Raw genomic sequence first — 23924 nt, 5'->3', positions numbered from 1 at the left:
TCATTGTAAAGGGAAGTTGGGCTCACACAAAGCAGCCGACAGGGACATCAGTTAAACAAAGCCCTGACTTGGATTACTTTTAGTCCGACGTACAAAGCTTGTCTGTTGCTGTATACAGGAAACGGTGTTGTGTTCCTCTTTCAGCTTTATCGATCGTTCCTTAACCAGTGACAATGAATGTATTGACGCAGCTCACCGCTTCTCAGATCTCACGTATTTTCTTTGAAACCTTTCGACATTTAGTGAGACGGAGCTCGCTAGTTCAGAAGCACAAGGGATTCTGCCCCCAGTGTCTACAAGTAGACCTCCATTACCACACACACACACAAGTGAACAGGCACACACACACTGCCTTCTCGTCATCCACCCAGCTTGCGGATAGCTTCTCCACTACACTAGTAGCTACTTCAGTATGGAAGACAACAGCCCTCGGTGGAGTGGTAGAGGTTTGTAACGCTGTAAGACCAGGGAAAATCAATGAAAGAAATGTGTTCTGCTCAAAACTGAAAGCATTTGTTTTGCTGTGTGTCAGGAAAAAGTGATTTGCTGTATTGATGGTTTAATACAGAGAAAGAGAAAGGAAAAGGAAAGTCCGCCATCTTGGGTGTAGAGAAACGTGTAGAGATTCAGATGGTCAGACACAGCCTACAGCCTGCCATACAGGGACAGGTGGGAGGGACTGGGAATGTGACATTACACTTGTTGTCATTGTGTCTTTGTCCACGTAATTGAAAATCAATAAATGGGAGTCGTTTCAGGAAACTAGACATAAAGCACCAGTCAAAAGTTTAGACACACCTACTCATTACAGGGTTTGTCTTTATTTATTTATTTTTAACCATTTTCTATGTTGTAAAATAATAGTGAAGACATCAAACTATGAAATAACACATGGAATCATGTAGTAACCAAAAAAGTGTTAAACAAATCAAAATATATTTTATATTTGAGATTCTTCAAAGTAGTCAGCCTTTGCCTTGACGACAGCTTTGCACACGCTTGGCATTCTCTCAACCAGCTTCATGAGGCTGTCACCTGGAATGATTTTCAATTAACAGGCGTGCCTTGTTAAAAGTTAAATAGTGGAATTTCTTTCCATCTTAATGTGTTTGAGCCAGTCTGTTGTGTTGTGTCAAGGTAGGGGTGGGAAACAGAAGATAGCTCTATTTGGTAAAATACCAAGTCCATATTATGTCAAGAACAGCTCAAATAAGCAAAGAGAAATGATAGTCCATCATTACTTTAAGACATGAAAGTCAATCCGGAAAATTTCAAGAACTTTGAAAGTTTCTTCAAGTGGAGTCACAAAAACCAGCAAGCGCTATGATGAAACTGGCTCTCATGAGGAACGCCACAGGAAAGGAAGACCGAGAGTTACCTCTGCTGCAGAGGATAAGTTCATTAGAGTTACCAGAAATTGCACCCCAAATAAATGCTTCAGAGTTCAAGTAACAGACACATCTCAACATCAACTGTTCAGAGGAGACTGCATGAATCAGGCCTTCATGGTCAAATTGCTGCAAAGAAACCACAACAAAGGACACCAATAAAAAGAGGAGACTTGCTTGGGCCAATAAACACAAGCAATGGACATTAGACTGGTGGAAATCTGTCCTTTGGTCTGATGAGTCCACATTTGAGATGTTTGGTTCCAACCGCCGTGTCTCAGTGAGACGCAGAGTAGGTGAACGGATGATCTCCGTGTGTGTGGTTCCCACCGTGAAGCATGGAGGAGGAGGTGTGATGGTGAGGGGGTGCTTTGCTGGTGACATTGTCAGTGATTTAGTGAGACTATCATTTGTTTTTGAACAGGACAATGACCCAACACACCTCCAGGCTGAGTAAGGGCTATTTGACCAAGAAAGAGAGTGATAGAGTGCTGCATCAGATGACCTGGCCTCCACAATCACCTGATCTCAACCCAATTGAGATGGTTGGGATGAGATGGACCGCAGAGTAAAGGAAAAGCAGCCAACAAGTGCTCAGCACATGTGGGAACTCCTTCAAGACTGTTGGAAAAGTATTTCAGTTGAAGCTGGTTTTGGGAATTCTAAGAGTGTACAAAGGAAGAATCTCAAATATAAATTATATTTTGATTTGTTTAACATTTTTCTGGCTACTACATGATTAAACACGTGTTATTTCATAGTTTTGATGTCTTCACTATTATTCTACAATGTAGAAAAAAATAGACCAAATAAAGAAATACCCTTGAATGAGAAGGTGTGTCCAAACGTTGTGTTGCTCACCACTTTCTGGAGGACAGAGTTTTGAAATCAGTGGAATTAGAGTATGATAGCTAAGGGGATGGAGTAAACACCGGTCTTCAAACTAAGGGCAACCATGGCATCCGTGATAGAGGCTAAAGCTTAAGAGGCTGTGAGCAATACTGAACGGGTGTAGACAAAGGAGAGCTCTCCAGTAGGTGTACCAAAACATTCAAAGGCCACGTTTATCACCTTTCAAATCAGAATGACTTTCCCACTGTTCCTCAACTGTAGCGTATGATCTACCATTTTCTAGCTCGGAGTATCTACTTTTATCCATTGTAAAAAACACAATTTCAGATTTTGCTACAGAAGACCGAATCGAGACGGTTTTGTCACAAATAACAAAAATATCAAATTGGTGTCTGTGTTGTATCTTAAAAGCACAAGCAACAAATCTACACATTTGCAAAACATTCCTTTATTATAAATAAATCATTTGTATAAAAACTGGCATGCTTCAACCAGGGCATTTACAGATTCACAAGCCAGGGCTACCCATCCAGTTAGCCAATCGATACAAGAGACAAACTTTCTGAGTATGCAAGGTCGCACGACAGATGGGACAAGAATGAAAAAATCTTCACAACCACAAAAATACTTACAAGTAGAATAACAATAAACATAATGCTCGATTCTCATAGTTTATTCTATTTTCTCTTTTAAATATTTAATTTTTTTAAACTCTTTTTAATGACTTTTTAAATCTCCCATATACATCTCCCTTGTGTATAACTTTTACACCATGTTGTTTTGTTATCTTTTTCTTCTTTTTTCTTCTTTTTTTTCTCTGGACCATAGAGCCTGCAGGGGATTTTTTTTTTTTACCGTTAAGTCTCTTTTTTCCACGGTTAGTTCAAAGTTTATGGCAGGACCGTTGTGCTGTGATTTACAGGAAGAGAGCGAACGGGGCCCACTGATTGGTGGTTGGTCTTTGTGGTCCCGCCTCTCTGGTGGTTTGTGTTGGTTTGATGCTGTCAGAACAATATAAAATGTCTCATGCTTGGTTAGCGGTGGTGGTGGGAGTTCCATCTGTCTGTCCGTCTTTACGTCCATCAGTCCGTCATCTGTCGTTCTGAGTGACAGCTCCTTCCCTCAGCTAGTTCTCGCCCCTGGGAAACCTCCCTCCACTTTGGTGCTGTTCAGATGTTCAGATGGCATGATTACTGTAGCTGACATATGTTGTCTTAGTTGATGAAGCTGCCAGGGGGGAAAAAGAGGGGAAGAGAGGAGAGGAAATATATCAGGAGATATATATTTCCTATTGAGTGTAATATTAGTGCACACCTGCATCTGGGGTCTGAGGCTGTGTTTGTCAAGTCCGTTATGTTACATGTCCCCTGTAGCTGTTGGTTGTAAATGTCAGTTGTTTTTAAGCGACCGCGGACCGCTGGCGCTGAGCTATCGTCAAGACGGTGCCCCGTGCCCGCTTTTTTAAGGAGGATTTTAAAGGAGACACTATGTCAAACTGTAGGAATCAAAACTGTTCCAACAATTTCTTCTTCACACAACACAAACCCGAGGCAGGTAGAGTTTGAAAACAATGTCTCAGGCAGACTGTGGTTTGTGAAAATGAACTCTGTGTGCGTGTGTGTGTGCTTGTGTGCGTGTGTGTGTGTGTGTGTGTGTGTGTGTGTGTGTGTGTGTGTGTGTGTGTGTGTGTGTGTGTGTGTGTGTGTGTGTGTGTGTGTGTGTGTGTGTGTGTGTGTGCCTGCGCGTGTGTGTGTGTGTTATTCTAGCCGACCAAACTGCTGACTGCGAGACTTCTGGGCGTTCAGGTCTGTGATGAAGAAATAGTTAAAATGCTGCAGTTCAGAACACGGAACAGAGTAAACAAAGCCTAATTACCCCAACCACTCCAGAACCGTTTAAACCTCTCAGAGCACCCAGATCATCTGTGATGAAATAACTGTTTTAAACACCCACGGAACATTCTGAATCTCCACTGGTGAAAGAAAGATATTTCCAGGTCGTAGTGTCGATGAGGGAAGACTGGCTCCTCACACAACACAGCTTTGACGTTTAAGTAAGCTGCTCCACATAGTTAAGCTGAATGGGAAGCTAATTTTAACACTCTGTATGTGAAGTAAACAACAGTGCCCGAAAAACAGGTTGCAGCACTCAAGCTCTCTCAAGAACATTGTTAGCAATTCAGACATGGCATTTTTTTTGTTATTAAAAGACTGATATTTGAATGAGAGATATGAAAAAGGGCCCAACTTACATGTTACTACTGTCATACTGTAGTTGTAGAGATTATCAAAAGTTTGGTTATATCAGCGTAGTTGTATAGATTATTTCTGTTGTGTGTAATTGTAGATCTACAGATTCGTTCTATGAGTGTAGGTGTATAGATTGGTAGTTATATTAGTGTAGATCAGGGATCATCAACTAGATTCAGCCACGGGAGGATTGTTTTGGAGCGGATGGTCGGGGGGGCCGGAACAGAATTACAAATTGACTGCAAGAATCCCAAGCAGATATGTTTGACTAAAACATAACAATTTCATTTCATTTCTTGCTGACGTTTGTATACGATCACGTGTCTCTCTACTATGCGTGGGAATAGTTGGCGACAGATTTCCCCAAAAAATGTATTACTTGTAGCTGATTTCCTGGTGTTTTGACAGTCTTATGTCCAACAATGAAAATTCAAGGGGCCAAATAAAACCATTCAGCCCATGGGCCGTCAGTTGGGGAACCCTGGTGTAGATGTACTATATATATGTTTACTGTTAGTATAGGTGTATACAATATATCATTAGATATATAAGTGTATTATGTATAGGTTAGTAAAAGGTGTGTTCTTACTCACTGTTGGTCTCCATGCTCTCACACAGCTCCGTCTTGACCTCTCCGTTGGGTCTGTCGCCCCCCTTCTGCAGCTTGCCTGACATGGCAGCGGCGGTGACTATGGCCTTGAAGCTGCGTTTACGCTTGGGGATGTTCTGCTCCGGGTGGAAGATGATGACGTAGACCTTGGGCATGTACAACATCCCCAGAGAGACGGAGGCGCTGAGGCTGAGCGAGATAGTCAGGGTGGTGGTCTGGATGTACATCTGGGGAGGGAGAGGGGGGAGGGAGGGAGGGAGGGAGTAAAGGCATCAATATAATGTAACCACTAACAACTGTATACTGACCAATCTACGCTGATATAAACCATAAGCTGATAGAAACCATAGGCTGATATAAACCATACGCTGATATAAACCATACGCTGATATAAACCATACGCTGATATAAACCATACGCTGATATAAACCATACGCTGATATAAACCATACACTGATATAAACCATACGCTGATATAAACCATACACTGATATAAACCATACGCTGATATAAACCATACGCTGATATAAACCATATGCTGATATAAACCATACGCTGATATAAACCATACGCTGATATAAACCATATGCTGATATAAACCATACGCTGATATAAACCATACGCTGATATAAACCATATGCTGATATAAACCATAAGCTGATATAAACCATACGCTGATATAAACAAACGCTGATATAAACCATAAACCTGATATAAACCATACGCTGATATAAACCATACGCTGATATAAACCATACGCTGATATAAACCTGATATAAACCATACGCTGATATAAACCATACGCTGATATAAACCATATGCTGATATAAACCTGATATAAACCATACGCTGATATAAACCTGATATAAACCATATGCTGATATAAACCATATGCTGATATAAACCTGATATAAACCATATGCTGATATAAACCTGATATAAACCATACGCTGATATAAACCATACGCTGATATAAACCATACACTGATATAAACCATACGCTGATATAAACCATACGCTGATATAAACCATACGCTGATATAAACCATAAGCTGATATAAACCATACGCTGATATAAACCATACGCTGATATAAACCTGATATAAACCATAAGCTGATATAAACCATACGCTGATATAAACCATATGCTGATATAAACCTGATATAAACCATACACTGATATAAACCATACACTGATATAAACCATACGATGATATAAACCATACGCTGATATAAACCATACGCTGATATAAACCATACGCTGATATAAACCATACGCTGATATAAACCATACACTGATATAAACCTGATATAAACCATACGCTGATATAAACCATACGCTGATATAAACCATAAACTGATATAAACCATACACTGATATAAACCTGATATAAACCTGATATAAACCATACACTGATATAAACCATATGCTGATATAAACCTGATATAAACCATACGCTGATATAAACCATACGCTGATATAAACCATAAGCTGATATAAACCTGATATAAACCTGATATAAACCATATGCTGATATAAACCATAAACTGATATAAACCATACGCTGATACAAACCATATGCTGATATAAACCATACACTGATATAAACCATACGCTGATATAAACCATACGCTGATATAAACCATATGCTGATATAAACCATATGCTGATATAAACCATATGCTGATATAAACCTGATATAAACCTGATATAAACCATACGCTGATATAAACCATATGCTGATATAAACCATATGCTGATATAAACCATATGCTGATATAAACCATATGCTGATATAAACCTGATATAAACCTGATATAAACCATACGCTGATATAAACCATACGCTGATACAAACCATATGCTGATACAAACCATATGCTGATATAAACCATACGCTGATATAAACCATACGCTGATATAAACCATACGCTGATATAAACCATATGCTGATATAAACCATACGCTGATATAAACCATACGCTGACATAAACCATACGCTGATATAAACCATGAACTGATATAAACCATAAACCTGATATAAACCATACGCTGATATAAACCATACACTGATATAAATCATACGCTGATATAAACCTGATATAAACCATATGCTGATATAAACCATACACTGATATAAACCATACACTGATATAAACCATACGCTGATATAAACCATACACTGATATAAACCATACACTGATATAAACCATACGCTGATATAAACCATACGCTGATATAAACCATACACTGATATAAACCATAAACTGATATAAACCATACACTGATATAAACCATACGCTGATATAAACCATACGCTGATATAAACCATACGCTGATATAAACCATACGCTGATATAAACCATACACTGATATAAACCATAAACTGATATAAACCATACGCTGATATAAACCATACGCTGATATAAACCATACGCTGATATAAACCATACGCTGATATAAACCATACGCTGATATAAACCATACGCTGATATAAACCATACGCTGATATAAACCATACGCTGATATAAACCATAGGCTGATATAAACCTGATATAAACCATACGCTGATATAAACCATACACTGATATAAACCGTACGCTGATATAAACCATAAGCTGATATAAACCGTACGCTGATATAAACCATACACTGATATAAACCTGATATAAACCATACGCTGATATAAACCATACGCTGATATAAACCATACGCTGATATAAACCTGATATAAACCATACGCTGATATAAACCTGATATAAACCATACGCTGATATAAACCATACGCTGATATAAACCATACGCTGATATAAACCATACACTGATATAAACCATACGCTGATATAAAACTGATATAAACCTGATATAAACCATACGCTGATATAAACCTGATATAAACCATACGCTGATATAAACCTGATATAAACCATACGCTGATATAAACCTGATATAAACCATACGCTGATATAAACCTGATATAAACCATACACTGATATAAACCATACGCTGATATAAACCTGATATAAACCATACACTGATATAAACCATACGCTGATATAAACCTGATATAAACCGTACGCTGATATAAACCTGATATAAACCATACGCTGATATAAACCTGATATAAACCATACGCTGATATAAACCTGATATAAACCTGATATAAACCATACGCTGATATAAACCATACGCTGATATAAAACTGATATAAACCATACGCTGATATAAACCTGATATAAACCATACACTGATATAAACCTGATATAAACCATACACTGATATAAACCATACGCTGATATAAACCATACGCTGATATAAACCTGATATAAACCATACTCTGATATAAACCTGATATAAACCATACGCTGATATAAACCTGATATAAACCATACGCTGATATAAACCTGATATAAACCATACACTGATATAAACCATACGCTGATATAAACCATACGCTGATATAAACCTGATATAAACCATACGCTGATATAAACCTGATATAAACCATACGCTGATATAAACCATACGCTGATATAAACCTGATATAAACCATACGCTGATATAAACCTGATATAAACCATACGCTGATATAAACCATACGCTGATATAAACCATACGCTGATATAAACCATACGCTGATATAAACCATACGCTGATATAAACCATACGCTGATATAAACCATACGCTGATATAAACCATATGCTGATATAAACCATACGCTGATATAAACCATACCCTGATATAAACCATGAACTGATATAAACCATAAACCTGATATAAACCATACGCTGATATAAACCATACACTGATATAAATCATACGCTGATATAAACCATACACTGATATAAACCATACACTGATATAAACCTGATATAAACCATACGCTGATATAAACCATACGCTGATATAAACCATTCACTGATATAAACCATAAACTGATATAAACCATACGCTGATATAAACCATACACTGATATAAACCATACACTGATATAAACCATACGCTGATATAAACCATACGCTGATATAAACCATACGCTGATATAAACCATACGCTGACATAAACCATACGCTGACATAAACCATACGCTGATATAAACCATACGCTGATATAAACCATAAACTGATATAAACCATACACTGATATAAACCATACACTGATATAAACCATACACTGATATAAACCATACGCTGATATAAACCATACACTGATATAAACCATACGCTGATATAAACCTGATATAAACCATACACTGATATAAACCATACACTGATATAAACCATACACTGATATAAACCATATGCTGATTTAAACCTGATATAAACCATATGCTGATATAAACCATACGCTGATATAAACCTGATATAAACCATATGCTGATATAAACCATACGATGATATAAACCTGATATAAACCATATGCTGATATAAACCTGATATAAACCATATGCTGATATAAACCATACGCTGATATAAACCTGATATAAACCATACGCTGATATAAACCTGATATAAACCATACACTGATATAAACCATACACTGATATAAACCATACACTGATATAAACCATACGCTGATATAAACCATACGCTGATATAAACCATACGCTGACATAAACCATACGCTGATATAAACCTGATATAAACCATACGCTGATATAAACCATATGCTGATATAAACCATATGCTGATATAAACCTGATATAAACCATATGCTGATATAAACCTGATATAAACCATAAACTGATATAAACCATACGCTGATATAAACCATATGCTGATATAAACCTGATATAAACCATATGCTGATATAAACCTGATATAAACCATATGCTGATATAAACCATACGCTGATATAAACCTGATATAAACCATATGCTGATATAAACCATATGCTGATATAAACCTGATATAAACCATACGCTGATATGATATAAACCATATGCTGATATAAACCTGATATAAACCATACGCTGATATAAACCATATGCTGATATAAACCATAAGCTGATATAAACCTGATATAAACCATATGCTGATATATACCTGATATAAACCATAGGCTGATATAAACCTGATATAAACCATATGCTGATATAAACCATACGCTGATATAAACCTGATATAAACCATACGCTGATATAAACCTGATATAAACCATATGCTGATATAAACCTGATATAAACCATATGCAGATATAAACCTAATATAAACCATATGCTGATATAAACCTGATATAAACCATACGCTGATATAAACCATACGCTGATATAAACCATACGCTGATATAAACCATACGCTGATATAAACCATACGCTGATATAAACCACATGCTGATATAAACCATACGCTGATATAAACCTGATATAAACCATACGCTGATATAAACCATACGCTGATATAAACCATAGGCTGATATAAACCATAGGCTGATATAAACCATAGGCTGATATAAACCATATGCTGATATAAACCATACGCTGATATAAACCATACGCTGATATAAACCATAGGCTGATATAAACCATAAGCTGATATAAACCATACGCTGATATAAACCATAGGCTGATATAAACCTGATATAAACCATAGGCTGATATAAACCTGATATAAACCATACACTGATATAAACCATACGCTGATATAAACCATACGCTGATATAAACCATAGGCTGATATAAACCATAAGCTGATATAAACCATACGCTGATATAAACCATAGGCTGATATAAACCTGATATAAACCATACGCTGATATAAACCATACACTGATATAAACCGATGATATAAAAGCTGTACGCTGATATAAACCATACGCTGATATAAACCTGATATAAACCATACGCTGATATAAACCATACGCTGATATAAACCATACGCTGATATAAACCATACGCTGATATAAACCATAAACTGATATAAACCATACACTGATATAAACCATACACTGATATAAACCATACACTGATATAAACCATACGCTGATATAAACCATACACTGATATAAACCATACGTTGATATAAACCTGATATAAACCATACACTGATATAAACCATACACTGATATAAACCATACACTGATATAAACCATATGCTGATATAAACCTGATATAAACCATATGCTGATATAAACCATACGCTGATATAAACCTGATATAAACCATATGCTGATATAAACCATACGCTGATATAAACCTGATATAAACCATATGCTGATATAAACCTGATATAAACCATATGCTGATATAAAATACGCTGATATAAACCTGATATAAACCATACGCTGATATAAACCTGATATAAAACATACACTGATATAAACCATACACTGATATAAACCATACACTGATATAAACCATACGCTGATATAAACCATACGCTGATATAAACCATACGCTGACATAAACCATACGCTGATATAAACCTGATATAAACCATACGCTGATATAAACCATATGCTGATATAAACCATATGCTGATATAAACCTGATATAAACCATATGCTGATATAAACCTGATATAAACCATAAACTGATATAAACCATACGCTGATATAAACCATATGCTGATATAAACCTGATATAAACCATATGCTGATATAAACCTGATATAAACCATATGCTGATATAAACCATACGCTGATATAAACCTGATATAAACCATATGCTGATATAAACCATATGCTGATATAAACCTGATATAAACCATACGCTGATATAAACCTGATATAAACCATATGCTGATATAAACCTGATATAAACCATACGCTGATATAAACCATATGCTGATATAAACCATAAGCTGATATAAACCTGATATAAACCATATGCTGATATATACCTGATATAAACCATAGGCTGATATAAACCTGATATAAACCATATGCTGATATAAACGCTGATATAAACCTGATATAAACCATACGCTGATATAAACCTGATATAAACCATATGCTGATATAAACCTGATATAAACCATATGCAGATATAAACCTAATATAAACCATATGCTGATATAAACCTGATATAAACCATACGCTGATATAAACCATACGCTGATATAAACCATACGCTGATATAAACCATACGCTGATATAAACCATACGCTGATATAAAAACTGATATAAACCATGCTGATATAAACGCTGATATAAACCTGATATAAACCATACGCTGATATAAACCATACGCTGATATAAACCATAGGCTGATATAAACCATAGGCTGATATAAACCATAGGCTGATATAAACCATATGCTGATATAAACCATACGCTGATATAAATGATATAAACCATAGGCTGATATAAACCATAAGCTGATATAAACCATACGCTGATATAAACCATAGGCTGATATAAACCTGATATAAACCATAGGCTGATATAAACCTGATATAAACCATACACTGATATAAACCATACGCTGATATAAACCATACGCTGATATAAACCATAGGCTGATATAAACCATAAGCTGATATAAACCATACGCTGATATAAACCATAGGCTGATATAAACCTGATATAAACCATACGCTGATATAAACCATACACTGATATAAACCGTACGATGATATAAACCATAAGCTGATATAAACCGTACGCTGATATAAACCATACGCTGATATAAACCTGATATAAACCATACGCTGATATAAACCATACGCTGATATAAACCATACGCTGATATAAACCATACGCTGATATAAACCATATGCTGATATAAACCATACGCTGATATAAACCTGATATAAACCATACGCTGATATAAACCGTACGCTGATATAAACCATACGCTGATATAAACCTGATATAAACCATACGCTGATATAAACCTGATATAAACCATATGCTGATATAAACCATACGCTGATATAAACCATACGCTGATATAAACCATACGCTGATATAAAACTGATATAAACCTGATATAAACCATACGCTGATATAAACCTGATATAAACCATACGCTGATATAAACCTGATATAAACCATACGCTGATATAAACCTGATATAAACCATACGCTGATGTAAACCTGATATAAACCATACACTGATATAAACCATACGCTGATATAAACCTGATATAAACCGTACGCTGATATAAACCTGATATAAACCATACGCTGATATAAACCTGATATAAACCAGATATAAACCATACGCTGATATAAACCATACGCTGATATAAAACTGATATAAACCATACGCTGATATAAACCTGATATAAACCATACACTGATATAAACCTGATTTAAACCATACACTGATATAAACCATACGCTGATATAAACCATACGCTGATATAAACCTGATATAAACCATACTCTGATATAAACCTGATATAAACCATACGCTGATATAAACCTGATATAAACCATACGCTGATATAAACCTGATATAAACCATACACTGATATAAACCATACGCTGATATAAACCATACGCTGATATAAACCTGATATAAACCATACGCTGATATAAACCTGATATAAACCATACGCTGATATAAACCTGATATAAACCATACGCTGATATAAACCTGATATAAACCATACGCTGATATAAACCTGATATAAACCGTACGCTGATATAAACCATACGCTGATATAAACCATACACTGATATAAACCATACACTGATATAAACCATACACTGATATAAACCATACGCTGATATAAACCTGATATAAACCATATGCTGATATAAACCTGATATAAACCATATGCTGATATAAACCATACGCTGATATAAACCTGATATAAACCATATGCTGATATAAACCATACGCTGATATAAACCTGATATAAACCATATGCTGATATAAACCTGATATAAACCATATGCTGATATAAACCATACGCTGATATAAACCTGATATAAACCATACGCTGATATAAACCTGATATAAACCATACACTGATATAAACCATACACTGATATAAACCATACACTGATATAAACCATACACTGATATAAACCATACGCTGATATAAACCATACGCTGATATAAACCATACGCTGACATAAACCATACGCTGATATAAACCTGATATAAACCATACGCTGATATAAACCATATGCTGATATAACCCTGATATAAACCATATGCTGATATAAACCATATGCTGATATAAACCTGATATAAACCATACGCTGATATAAACCATACGCTGATATAAACCATAAACTGATATAAACCATACGCTGATATAAACCATATGCTGATATAAACCTGATATAAACCATATGCTGATATAAACCTGATATAAACCATATGCTGATATAAACCATACGCTGATATAAACCTGATATAAACCATATGCTGATATAAACCATATGCTGATATAAACCTGATATAAACCATACGCTGATATAAACCTGATATAAACCATATGCTGATATAAACCTGATATAAACCATATGCTGATATAAACCATACGCTGATATAAACCTGATATAAACCATACGCTGATATAAACCTGATATAAACCATACGCTGATATAAACCATACGCTGATATAAACCATACGCTGATATAAACCATACGCTGATATAAACCATAAGCTGATATAAACCATAAGCTGATATAAACCTGATATAAACCATATGCTGATATAAACCTGATATAAACCATAGGCTGATATAAACCTGATATAAACCATATGCTGATATAAACCATACGCTGATATAAACCTGATATAAACCATACGCTGATATAAACCTGATATAAACCATATGCTGATATAAACCTGATATAAACCATATGCAGATATAAACCTAATATAAACCATATGCTGATATAAACCTGATATAAACCATACGCTGATATAAACCATACGCTGATATAAACCATACGCTGATATAAACCATACGCTGATATAAACCATACGCTGATATAAACCACATGCTGATATAAACCATACGCTGATATAAACCTGATATAAACCATACGCTGATATAAACCATACGCTGATATAAACCATAGGCTGATATAAACCTGATATAAACCATACGCTGATATAAACCTGATATAAACCATACGCTGATATAAACCATACGCTGATATAAACCATACGCTGATATAAACCATACGCTGATATAAACCATAGGCTGATATAAACCATAGGCTGATATAAACCATAGGCTGATATAAACCGTACGCTGATATAAACCATATGCTGATATAAACCATACGCTGATATAAACCATACGCTGATATAAACCATAGGCTGATATAAACCATAAGCTGATATAAACCATACGCTGATATAAACCATACACTGATATAAACCATAGGCTGATATAAACCATACACTGATATAAACCATACGCTGATATAAACCATATGCTGATATAAACCATAGGCTGATATAAACCATAAACTGATATAAACCATACGCTGATATAAACCATAGGCTGATATAAACCTGATATAAACCATACGCTGATATAAACCTGATATAAACCATACGCTGATATAAACCATAGGCTGATATAAACCTGATATAAACCATAGGCTGATATAAACCTGATATAAACCATAGGCTGATATAAACCATAGGCTGATATAAACCATAGGCTGATATAAACCATAAGCTGATATAAACCATACGCTGATATAAACCATAGGCTGATATAAACCTGATATAAACCATACGCTGATATAAACCTGATATAAACTATACGCTGATATAAACCATAGGCTGATATAAACCTGATATAAATCATAGGCTGATATAAACCTGATATAAACCATAGGCTGATATAAACCATAGGCTGATATAAACCATAGGCTGATATAAACCGTACACTGATATAAACCATATGCTGATATAAACCATACGCTGATATAAACCATACGCTGATATAAACCATAGGCTGATATAAACCATAAGCTGATATAAACCATACGCTGATATAAACCATAGGCTGATATAAACCTGATATAAACCATACGCTGATATAAACCTGATATAAACCATACGCTGATATAAACCATACGCTGATATAAACCATACGCTGATATAAACCATACGCTGATATAAACCATAAGCTGATATAAACCATAAGCTGATATAAACCTGATATAAACCATATGCTGATATAAACCTGATATAAACCATAGGCTGATATAAACCTGATATAAACCATATGCTGATATAAACCATACGCTGATATAAACCTGATATAAACCATACGCTGATATAAACCTGATATAAACCATATGCTGATATAAACCTGATATAAACCATATGCAGATATAAACCTAATATAAACCATATGCTGATATAAACCTGATATAAACCATACGCTGATATAAACCATACGCTGATATAAACCATACGCTGATATAAACCATACGCTGATATAAACCACATGCTGATATAAACCATACGCTGATATAAACCTGATATAAACCATACGCTGATATAAACCATACGCTGATATAAACCATAGGCTGATATAAACCATAGGCTGATATAAACCATAGGCTGATATAAACCGTACGCTGATATAAACCATATGCTGATATAAACCATACGCTGATATAAACCATACGCTGATATAAACCATAGGCTGATATAAACCATAAGCTGATATAAACCATACGCTGATATAAACCATACACTGATATAAACCATAGGCTGATATAAACCATACACTGATATAAACCATACGCTGATATAAACCATACGCTGATATAAACCATAGGCTGATATAAACCATAAGCTGATATAAACCATACGCTGATATAAACCATAGGCTGATATAAACCTGATATAAACCATACGCTGATATAAACCTGATATAAACCATACGCTGATATAAACCATAGGCTGATATAAACCTGATATAAACCATAGGCTGATATAAACCTGATATAAACCATAGGCTGATATAAACCATAGGCTGATATAAACCATAGGCTGATATAAACCATAAGCTGATATAAACCATACGCTGATATAAACCATAGGCTGATATAAACCTGATATAAACCATACGCTGATATAAACCTGATATAAACCATACGCTGATATAAACCATAGGCTGATATAAACCTGATATAAACCATAGGCTGATATAAACCTGATATAAACCATAGGCTGATATAAACCATAGGCTGATATAAACCATAGGCTGATATAAACCGTACACTGATATAAACCATATGCTGATATAAACCATACGCTGATATAAACCATACGCTGATATAAACCATAGGCTGATATAAACCATAAGCTGATATAAACCATACGCTGATATAAACCATAGGCTGATATAAACCTGATATAAACCATACGCTGATATAAACCTGATATAAACCATACGCTGATATAAACCATAGGCTGATATAAACCTGATATAAACCATAGGCTGATATAAACCTGATATAAACCATAGGCTGATATAAACCATAGGCTGATATAAACCATAGGCTGATATAAACCATAAGCTGATATAAACCATACGCTGATATAAACCATAGGCTGATATAAACCTGATATAAACCATACGCTGATATAAACCTGATATAAACCATACGCTGATATAAACCATAGGCTGATATAAACCTGATATAAACCATAGGCTGATATAAACCTGATATAAACCATAGGCTGATATAAACCATAGGCTGATATAAACCATAGGCTGATATAAACCGTACACTGATATAAACCATATGCTGATATAAACCATACGCTGATATAAACCATACGCTGATATAAACCATAGGCTGATATAAACCATAAGCTGATATAAACCATACGCTGATATAAACCATAGGCTGATATAAACCTGATATAAACCATACGCTGATATAAACCTGATATAAACCATACGCTGATATAAACCATAGGCTGATATAAACCTGATATAAACCATACGCTGATATAAACCATACACTGATATAAACCGTACGCTGATATAAACCATAAGCTGATATAAACCGTACGCTGATATAAACCATACGCTGATATAAACCTGATATAAACCATACGCTGATATAAACCATACGCTGATATAAACCATACGCTGATATAAACCATACGCTGATATAAACCATATGCTGATATAAACCATACGCTGATATAAACCTGATATAAACCATACGCTGATATAAACCGTACGCTGATATAAACCATACGCTGATATAAACCTGATATAAACCATACGCTGATATAAACCTGATATAAACCATACGCTGATATAAACCTGATATAAACCATACACTGATATAAAAACTGATATAAACCTGATATAAACCTGATATAAACCATACGCTGATATAAACCTGATATAAACCATACGCTGATATAAACCTGATATAAACCATACGCTGATATAAACCTGATATAAACCATACGCTGATATAAACCTGATATAAACCATACGCTGATATAAACCTGATATAAACCGTACGCTGATATAAACCATACGCTGATATAAACCATACACTGATATAAACCATACACTGATATAAACCATACACTGATATAAACCATACGCTGATATAAACCATACACTGATATAAACCATACGCTGATATAAACCTGATATAAACCATAAACTGATATAAACCATACGCTGATATAAACCATATGCTGATATAAACCTGATATAAACCATATGCTGATATAAACCATACGCTGATATAAACCATAGGCTGATATAAACCTGATATAAACCATACGCTGATATAAACCTGATATAAACCATACGCTGATATAAACCGTACGCTGATATAAACCTGATATAAACCATACGCTGATATAAACCTGATATAAACCAGATATAAACCATACGCTGATATAAACCATACGCTGATATAAAACTGATATAAACCATACGCTGATATAAACCTGATATAAACCATACACTGATATAAACCTGATATAAACCATACACTGATATAAACCATACGCTGATATAAACCATACGCTGATATAAACCTGATATAAACCATACGCTGATATAAACCTGATATAAACCATACGCTGATATAAACCTGATATAAACCATACGCTGATATAAACCTGATATAAACCATACACTGATATAAACCATACGCTGATATAAACCATACGCTGATATAAACCTGATATAAACCATACGCTGATATAAACCTGATATAAACCATACGCTGATATAAACCATACGCTGATATAAACCTGATATAAACCATACGCTGATATAAACCTGATATAAACCATACGCTGATATAAACCTGATATAAACCATACGCTGATATAAACCTGATATAAACCATACGCTGATATAAACCTGATATAAACCATACGCTGATATAAAATACGCTGACTGATATAAACCATACGCTGATATAAAAACCTGATATAAACCATACGCTGATATAAACCATAGGCTGATATAAACCTGATATAAACCATATGCTGATATAAACCATACGCTGATATAAACCATATGCTGATATAAACCTGATATAAACGCTGATATAAACCATATGCTGATATATAAACCATATGCTGATATAAACCATACGCTGATATAAACCTGATATAAACCATACGCTGCTGATATAAACCTGATATAAACCTGATATAAACCATACGCTGATATAAACCATACGCTGATATAAACCATACGCTGATATAAACCATACGCTGATATAAACCTGATATAAACCATACGCTGATATAAACCTGATATAAACCATACGCTGATATAAACCATACGCTGATATAAACCTGATATAAACCATACGCTGATATAAACCTGATATAAACCTGATATAAACCTGATATAAACCATACGCTGATATAAACCTGATATAAACCGCTGATATAAACCATACGCTGATATAAACCATACGCTGATATAAACCTGATATAAATACGCTGATATAAACCATACGCTGATATAAACCATACGCTGATATAAACTGATATAAACGCTGATATAAAAACCTGATATAAACCATATGCTGATATAAAACCTGATATAAACCTGATATAAACCATACGCTGATATAAACCATACGCTGATATAAACCATACGCTGATATAAACCTGATATAAACCATACGCTGATATAAACTGATATAAACGCTGATATAAACCATACGCTGATATAAACCTGATATAAACCATACGCTGATATAAACCTGATATAAACCATACTGCTGATATAAACCATACGCTGATATAAACCTGATATACGCTGATATAAAAACCTGATATAAACCATACGCTGATATAAACCATACTGATATAAACCTGATATAAAAACTGATATAAACATACGCTGCTGATATAAACCATACTGATATAAACCTGATATAAACCATACGCTGATATAAACCTGACGCTGATATAAACCTGATATACATGCTGATATAAACCATAAACCATACTGCTGATATAAAAACCTGATATAAAACTGATATAAACCTGATATAAAGCTGATATAAACCATACGCTGATATAAACCATACACTGATATAAACCATACACTGATATAAACCTGATATAAACGCTGATATAAACCATACGCTGATATAAACCTGATATATACGCTGATATAAACCTGATATAAACCATACGCTGATATGATATAAACCATACGCTGATATAAACCTGATATAAAAACGCTGATATAAACCTGATATAAACCATGCTGATATAAACTGATATAAACCATACACTGATATAAACCTGATATAAACGCTGATATAAACCTGATATAAACCATACGCTGATATAAACCTGATATAAAAACCTGATATAAACCATACGCTGATATAAACCTGATATGCTGATATAAACCATACGCTGATATAAACCTGATATAAACCATACGCTGATATAAAAACCTGATATAAACCATACGCTGATATAAACCTGATATAAACCATACGCTGATATAAACCATACGCTGATATAAACCATACGCTGATATAAACCATACACTGATATAAACCATACACTGATATAAACCATACTGATATAAACTGATATAAACCATACGCTGATATAAACCTGATATAAACCATATGCTGATATAAACCTGATATAAACCATACCTGATATATGCTGATATAAACCATACGCTGATATAAACCTGATATAAACCATATGATATAAACCATACGCTGATATAAACCTGATATAAACCGCTGATATATATAAACCTGATATAAACCATGCTGATATAAACCTGATATAAACCATATGCTGATATAAACCATACGCTGATATAAAAACGCTGATATAAAAACCTGATATAAACCATACGCTGATATAAACCTGATATAAACCATACACTGATATAAACCATACACTGATATAAACCATACACTGATATAAACCATACACTGATATAAACCATACGCTGATATAAACCATACGCTGATATAAACCATACGCTGACATAAACCATACGCTGATATAAACCTGATATAAACCATACGCTGATATAAACCATATGCTGATATAAACCTGATATAAACCATATGCTGATATAAACCATATGCTGATATAAACCTGATATAAACCATACGCTGATATAAACCATACGCTGATATAAACCATAAACTGATATAAACCATACGCTGATATAAACCATATGCTGATATAAACCTGATATAAACCATATGCTGATATAAACCTGATATAAACCATATGCTGATATAAACCATACGCTGATATAAACCTGATATAAACCATATGCTGATATAAACCATATGCTGATATAAACCTGATATAAACCATACGCTGATATAAACCTGATATAAACCATATGCTGATATAAACCTGATATAAACCATACGCTGATATAAACCATATGCTGATATAAACCATACGCTGATATAAACCTGATATAAACCATACGCTGATATAAACCTGATATAAACCATACGCTGATATAAACCATACGCTGATATAAACCATACGCTGATATAAACCATACGCTGATATAAACCATAAGCTGATATAAACCATAAGCTGATATAAACCTGATATAAACCATATGCTGATATAAACCTGATATAAACCATAGGCTGATATAAACCTGATATAAACCATATGCTGATATAAACCATACGCTGATATAAACCTGATATAAACCATACGCTGATATAAACCTGATATAAACCATATGCTGATATAAACCTGATATAAACCATATGCAGATATAAACCTAATATAAACCATATGCTGATATAAACCTGATATAAACCATACGCTGATATAAACCATACGCTGATATAAACCATACGCTGATATAAACCATACGCTGATATAAACCATACGCTGATATAAACCATATGCTGCTGATATAAACCTGATATAAAACGCTGATATAAACCATACGCTGATATAAACCATACGCTGATATAAACCTGATATAAACCATACGCTGATATAAACCTGATATAAACCATACGCTGATATAAACCATACGCTGATATAAACCATACGCTGATATAAACCATACGCTGATATAAACCTGATATAAACCATACGCTGATATAAACCATATGCTGATATAAACCATACGCTGATATAAACCATATGCTGATATAAACCATACGCTGATATAAACCATAAACGCTGATATAAACCATAGGCTGATATAAACCCTGATATAAACCATACGCTGATATAAACCATACACTGATATAAACCATATGCTGATATAAACCAACACTGATATAAACCATACGCTGATATAAAAACCTGATATAAACCATATGCTGATATAAACCTGATATAAACCATACGCTGATATAAACCATAGGCTGATATAAACCTGATATAAACCATACGCTGATATAAACCTGATATAAACCATACGCTGATATAAACCATACGCTGATATAAAAACCTGATATAAACCATACTGATATAAACCTGATATAAACCATACGCTGATATAAACCATACGCTGATATAAACCATAGGCTGATATAAACCATACGCTGATATAAACCTGATATAAACCATACGCTGATATAAACCATACGCTGATATAAACCATAGGCTGATATAAACCTGATATAAACCATATGCTGATATAAACCATACGCTGATATAAACTGATATAAACCATACGCTGATATATAGGCTGATATAAACCTGATATAAACCAGGCTGATATAAACCTGATATAAACCATAGGCTGATATAAACCATAGGCTGATATAAACCATAGGCTGATATAAACCATACGCTGATATAAACCATATGCTGATATAAACCATACGCTGATATAAACGCTGATATAAAAAGGCTGATATAAACCATACGCTGATATAAACCATACGCTGATATAAACCATAGGCTGATATAAACCTGATATAAACCATACGCTGCTGATATAAACCATGATATAAACCATAGGCTGATATAAACCATACGCTGATATAAAATACGCTGATATAAACCATATGCTGATATAAACCATACGCTGATATAAACCATACGCTGATATAAACCTGATATGATATAAACCATACGCTGATATAAAATACACTGATATAAACCATACGCTGATATAAAACCTGATATAAACCATACGCTGATATAAACCTGATATAAACCATACGCTGATATAAACCTGATATAAACCATATGCTGATATAAACCCTGATATAAACCATACGCTGATATAAAAACGCTGATATAAACCATACGCTGATATAAACCATACGCTGATATAAACCATACGCTGATATAAACCATACGCTGATATAAACCATATGCTGATATAAACCATACGCTGATATAAAACATACGCTGATATAAACCATACGCTGATATAAAATACGCTGATATAAA

The 23924-nt window shown here is 34.3% G+C and overlaps 1 protein-coding gene across 1 annotated transcript in view; it reads right to left on the bottom strand.

Moving 5' to 3' along the window:
• Positions 1–2668: 2668 nt before the first annotated feature.
• The window catches only part of LOC115106963 (metabotropic glutamate receptor 8-like), a 303996-nt gene continuing 282740 nt past the window's right edge, over positions 2669–23924 (bottom strand). Inside the window, exons 11-12 of the mRNA XM_065008182.1 lie at positions 5083–5326; positions 2669–3467 (exon numbers count right to left, since the gene is read on the bottom strand). Of these exons, the coding sequence (XP_064864254.1) occupies positions 3418–3467; positions 5083–5326 (294 nt within the window). The 3' untranslated portion in view covers positions 2669–3417. The remainder of the gene's footprint in view (positions 3468–5082; positions 5327–23924) is intronic.

Source organism: Oncorhynchus nerka, linkage group LG23 (genome assembly GCF_034236695.1).
Source record: "Oncorhynchus nerka isolate Pitt River linkage group LG23, Oner_Uvic_2.0, whole genome shotgun sequence".
NCBI classification, from domain to species: domain Eukaryota; kingdom Metazoa; phylum Chordata; class Actinopteri; order Salmoniformes; family Salmonidae; genus Oncorhynchus; species Oncorhynchus nerka.
Note: the sequence above shows the minus strand (reverse complement) of the source record. Positions and strands in the feature narration are given on the sequence as shown.